Source organism: Haliotis asinina, chromosome 14 (assembly GCF_037392515.1).
Source record: "Haliotis asinina isolate JCU_RB_2024 chromosome 14, JCU_Hal_asi_v2, whole genome shotgun sequence".
NCBI lineage: Eukaryota > Metazoa > Mollusca > Gastropoda > Lepetellida > Haliotidae > Haliotis > Haliotis asinina.
In genome coordinates this window covers 13,835,243-13,841,345 of record NC_090293.1, presented here as the reverse complement: position 1 = coordinate 13,841,345, position 6,103 = coordinate 13,835,243, and the positions used below count along the sequence as shown (strand labels likewise).

At 40.7% G+C, this 6,103-nt stretch overlaps 2 protein-coding genes across 2 annotated transcripts in view; both read left to right on the top strand.

The window, feature by feature from the left end:
• The window catches only part of LOC137261098 (mediator of RNA polymerase II transcription subunit 18-like), a 189,801-nt gene that overhangs the window by 94,747 nt on the left and 88,951 nt on the right, over positions 1-6,103 (top strand). The gene's annotated exons all lie outside the window — the stretch shown is intronic.
• Positions 2,301-6,103, top strand: part of LOC137261797 (protein lin-9 homolog) — a 39,215-nt gene continuing 35,412 nt past the window's right edge. Inside the window, exon 1 of the mRNA XM_067799581.1 lies at positions 2,301-2,351. Within this exon, the coding sequence (XP_067655682.1) occupies positions 2,327-2,351 (25 nt within the window). The 5' untranslated portion in view covers positions 2,301-2,326. The remainder of the gene's footprint in view (positions 2,352-6,103) is intronic.

Here is a 6,103-nt window from a genome sequence, read left to right as displayed (position 1 = left end):
GACGTCTGAATGTGAGGCAGAGAACGATTTCCCGTCTCTGGCAACGATACACGCAACACAACTCGACCAGAGACCGTCCAAGGAGTGGGAGACCAAGGGTGACAACTCCAGCACAAGACCGCTACATCCGGGTGCTTCATCTGCGTAATCGGGCCGTCACTGCTACGTATACCGCTGATCACGTTCCTGGGCTGCGTAGAGTCTCTCCACAAACCATCAGGAATCGCCTAAGAGAGCATGGAATTCGACCTATGCGACCTCATGCAGGACCTGTTCTGCATCCCCATCACCGTAGTGCACGTCTTCAGTGGTGCAGGAACGTTCGGGCATGGAACCTCTTGAATTGGAGGAGGATCTGGTTCAGCGATGAGTCACGTTTTCTGCTGTACAGACATGATGGAAGGATGCGTGTTTACAGACGTCGAAATGAGAGATATGCTCGACAGTGCGTTCGTGAGGTCAACAGACACTGTGGTGGAGGTGTAATGATGTGGGGAGGCATATCTATGAACGGCAGGACACAGTTGGTGCATGTGCAAGGGAATCTCAATGCTGTACGCTACCGGGATGAAATTCTGAACCGTCATGTTGTTCCTACAATTGACGCTAGAAGGGAAATTTTCCAGCACGACAATGCAAGACCGCACACAGCACGCATTACCACGGATTTCCTTGCCAACAACAACATTACAGTTCTTCCATGGCCCTCAAAATCGCCGGATTTGAACCCAATTGAACATTTATGGGACCAATTGGGTAAACGGTTACGACGTCGACAGCCGCAGCCACAGACACGTCTACAGTTGGTGAATGCGTTCCGAGATGAGTGGAGAAGAATCCCACAAAGGCGGATACGACGTCTTATACAGTCAATGCCCAGGCGATGCAGAGCAGTGATTGATGCCCGTGGTGGTCACACCAGATACTGACTTTCTCACTATGCCATGGAAAATAGAGACGCTTAATACCACTGTGAATGATTGTATATGTCTTGACACATATTTGTTAATACCCGTGTGAATTATCATTGCTCAAGTTCCATTACTTTTTGTGCAATGTAAGTTAATAAATCATCTCTCATAACATTGGATTTTCACCTATGCGTTTCTTTTTTGGGCCAGTGTATTTAAGAAACTTCGTTGTCGTTTGAACTTCGTTTTTAATTCGGACACATGATAAATCGCCATATCAGTCTCGCGAACACTATAATATTGCGGTAAATAATCGAGTCTAGACCAGACAACCCTGTTATCAACATGAACATTGATCTACGCATTTGCCATACAATGAGACCCGTGAAGGTTCCGGGGTAGAATAGGCCTTCAGCAACCCATGCTTGCCATAAAGGGCGACTCAGCTTGTCGTAAGAGGCGACTAACGGGATCGGGTGGTCAGGCTCGCTGACTTGGTTGACACATGTCATCGGTTCCCAATTGCGCAGATCGATGCTCATGTTGCTGATCACTGGATTGTCTGGTCCAGACTCGATTATTTACAGACCGCCGCCATATAGCTGGAATATTGCTGAGTGCGGCGTAAAACTAAACTCACTCACCCCCATACAATGACATGCGTCAACCAAGTCAGTGAGCATGGCCACCTGATCCCGTTAGTCGCCTCTTACGACAAGCATGAGTTGCCGAAGGTCAATTCTAACTGTTTTTCTTCACGGGTCGATTTGAAATAAGGAACTGCTTGTTGTCAATACTTCAGAATTAAGATACTTTATACCCCACAGATCACGGTAGCGGGGACCATTGGATATCCAAGTGGTTCAAGCACATCAAATGTCGGGACGAAGGTCGGGTTCGATTTCCCATGTACATGTAGCTGTCTGCGATTTTGGGAGAAGGGTGAGTGGGTAAGAGGTAATACTGAAAAACCAACGCACTTCTCCACACTTACGTGGCGGCAAACATCTTCATTCAGTGCCCGTTTCATAATTTCATAACATATGCAACTAATGCCCTGTTTGATGGGACAGGGGGAAGAGGCGAGGTCGTATTTTCCATCATCCTATGTCACGCACGCACGCACGCACGCACGCACGCACGCACACACGCATGCTTTATGAATGTAAAAACTGTAGAACTATACATTGTGCAAAACAAAGTTCCCTTGGGATAATGAAGAAATTAATTTATTCTCAATCAACTTCCACTCCAGTAAATAATATTATGGGAATGGAGGGAAAACTCTGATTGTTACGAAAATTCACCACTTCGCTCTCACAGTGGGAAAATCCCTATAGGGGAATCCCGCACGTGTAGTATCCTAAAAAGGAAGTGTGACGTAGGGACCGGTTTGAAATAGAGGCGCCAGCAAAATGGCGGCAGATGAGACTGTCGAAAGTAAGTGTAAATACCAAAGTGGGTGTACATTACGATTCTGTGTCGGGTTTGAGTGAATTAGGGTCACTGGTGTGATGATCATAACGATTTCATGCAATACATATTGATACCTTTTGCAGTAGCAGCGTTGATCTAGTGGAACCGGCAAAGTGTTTCGATATCAACAGTGTCAATGGAAGGGCCCTGTTTAGGTGTCGGGTGTGATGATGAAATACGTTTCAGAATCATTACATTTTTTTCTGGTCCATTGATACTTTCCTTATTTCATGTAGACACAAAAATGTTTGTTTCATAATTAGGAGTTTCCTCTTAAATTTAAATCATTTAGTACTTAAATGTTTCACATCTCAATATTTGACGGTCTTTTCAACGTGGGATTTAATGCCTTAACAGGGCCCCAGTATATGATAAACATGACACCTCAAAAATATGTTGACTCCCCCATACAAATATAGGTATCAGGGAGCAGCTGTATTAAATATAAAAACACATTAGTTTTGTTCCTTGATGTAAGCATGTCATTTCTGACATCGTTTTGTGTTTGAGTTTAGTAGCTTAGAAATTAGACTAGCATTACAGTATGAGTCAAATGGTAGTGAATCTCCTTGAAGTTCAGATCAAGTTACAAGCATGTGAAGATTTCAATGGCATAATTTTCAAAACCACATAGACACCAAAAATCTTAATCTTGTCAACATCAAACTGAGAAATGTATTATTTTACTATGTTCATGGATATTGGATCTATAGACAGCATTGGCTGATTCAAGGAAGTGAATGAAATTAAGTAAATGTTAGTAGGTCCAGGTAGGTCTCTCTTACTTTTGATAGTTTAATATCCATTCACTGAAGCATTTGTTTGTGTTCAGAATATTTGCCTGCTGAATGGTGTTGCTAGTAAATGTATTAGTCATGGCGAAAACAGAAATATTTAATACAGATAACATGCACAGATTCCGCTAGAAGTTCAGGCCCGTTTGATAAACCAGTTGAAGTACTTGAAACAGTGTTCATGGTAGGTTAAGTGTGTGCAGAAATATTATAAATATGTAGGCCAGATCTTTTGCATATAAAATTTTAATTACAGTCCTGAATCATTTCAAAATGTGTTGTTTGTTTTTTATGTTGTTGTTTAGAAGTACTTTTTAAAACTGAATAGATCAGAATCTATGCATCCAAAGCACTCACACAAAATACTTTTTGCATGTTTTTAGGATAATCAGTGTGAAAAATGCAAGTCTCCGCATTAATGTGGACCCTGACTTGAAGATATAACATGCATAGATACGGCAATCACGTAGCATCATTTCATCTTTCCATGTAAGTTAGTCACTGGGCAGAACACAATGATAAGCTTAGCTGCACCCAGCATTATTCTGCTGAATGGTCAAGTATGTATGTGTGTGCACCAGAAAATATAGTGATTATAGATCCATTTATCACAGGTACGATGACACCCATGTCTGACCACCCAATCCACTGTTTTGCCTTCTATGGCAAGCATGGGTCACTGGGAAAACTGCTGTGACAGACAGCCTTGTTTGAGTAGCATATTATGACAGACAGACTTGTTTACAAATTACCAAAGATTTTGTATGGTGATTTAAGTCCACACTAAGTAGGGTTATGTCTCTCCAGAGTCCAGTGACTTGGGGGCTCTAATCCTTACTAGTGTTCATGCATTGGGAACTGAGTTGCACGAGCCTCACTTTCACCTTTCTTCCCACTTTGTGCTGACATGGTTTTACTGAAATGGTTTTATCTCACCCTTCAAAAATAGGAGTCCAGGCCATTCCTAGTAAGTCAGGTGTTCAAATTCTTTGCTTTAAGAGCCAGTTGCCATAGGGCAAGTGAGTTGAAGAAAGTTACTTCTGTTGCCTATTTTTCTACTTATCCTGATTTTTATGACATAATCATGGTGATGTAATTATCAACGAATAAATCAACATGGTATTTGATGTTAATGTTTGGTGGACTGTTTGTTGAGAAGTGGTAAATAACAAAGAAAGATAACTCTACTTTATGATCATTGTTAAATTTGATAGCTACATTTTCAAGAGATATGAAATGAAATCCAAGTTCATATGCAGTTTGAAACTGTAAGCAGAATTTATCTAGTGGCCCAGAGACGAGTAGGATATCATTATTTGATTGCCCAAAATGAAAACTGACTTGTCCCAGACATTGGGCGATGAGTTTTTTGAACCCCTGTATGTAGTTTCAAGGTAAACTTCTGTCTGGAAATATGAAGTTCCTATAAAGTTTTCACAATGGTGTTTCAAAGTAACAGGACATTGGTCCTGTAGGTTTCAGATGACTGTCTGACCCACTGAAAATTCACAAAACCCACAGAATAAAGTTAAACAAACATTTCGGATTTGACATTTCTTATGATTGGCATTGAAATTATTAAAGGTCACATGCAGCAAAAAAAATCAAACATAATTAAAACACATTTATCAATTATTCATGACATACAATATACATTGCTGCTTTTAAAAAAACTAATAAACAAAATTATGATCGTACACTTGGGATTCAAAAGTGCAATATTTTGTACTTGGGCTTACTTCCCCCGAAACGAAGCCCTCGGGAGACCGAACCCAGTCATAGCGGGTGGATGTGCACTCAAGTGTAACGACGGCTTCCGATTGGCTGTTTTATTTGCTGATATGCTGAGGGTTCATTGTGTGTACAGTAAGATGATCTGTTTGATGGGCATTTTAGAAGAATAGCGAGTCACAAGAAAGTAAGATTCTATATGGATAACAACTTCTTTTTGTGTACTTGATGCGTCGTTTCAGTATGGAGTCATATACTGTTGTCAAACAAAATCATATACACTAAAAGAAGTCATTATCCATGAAGAATGTATATAGAGATGTTGGGTTTTGAAAATATATGTTCTCTGAATTTGCGCTCAATCCAGTCAAAAATCATGTCATTAGAGATGGTAAACTACTGCGTGGCTTGAATCTGTCATTCATCCAAGTACAAAGCAGGACTTGAAACTGACAAGAGTTTGCACCAGTTTCCGTCAGATTCAGTCATCCAAAAAAAATGAATGTAGTTTGTTTGCAACCCACACATGTCATGTGTATCACACGTGCCTAATTACATAATGTGGCAGAGACGGGACTCGGGTGCACGAGTCTTGAATCAACTTAATATCTTTATGTCGTATAGTCTGATAGGTGTTAAGTTCAAATTGCACGTGATCAATGATTGAAGCTGTGCACTACATGTTGTCTTTAGCAGACAGGCAGGCAGACATTTAGGTGTGAATAAACCAGACACTGAGCTTTCTCTGTGACAGAGACTGCTTACCACAATCAACAAGGTTTTTTACTTAACAAGTAGATTATTTACTTGTTTGTGTACACAACCAAGATTAGACTACTGCTCATGACCTCAGACATTGGGCATGCATACGGTTTCAAGCTCGCGAACCTATTCACTGTACATGCGTTATGGACGCAGCGCAGCACAGCTGTTGAAACCAGTTTTCCCCCCAGCGCTGGGGGGAATTTAGTGAAACGTTTGAATGTTTCGCAGGCTTTTTTTTCATTGCGTTGTTTTTTTGGTTTTTTTTCAACTTTATAGGTTGAATTGTCATTTTTTATGATTTGTTTCGGTAAGTGCATACTGAAAGGTACCAGAATCTGCAAAGTTGTGTTTTATGTTGCATGTGACCTTTAACTTTATATGATAACAAACATAAGATTTCTAAACAGCACTCAAGTGTCACATGCC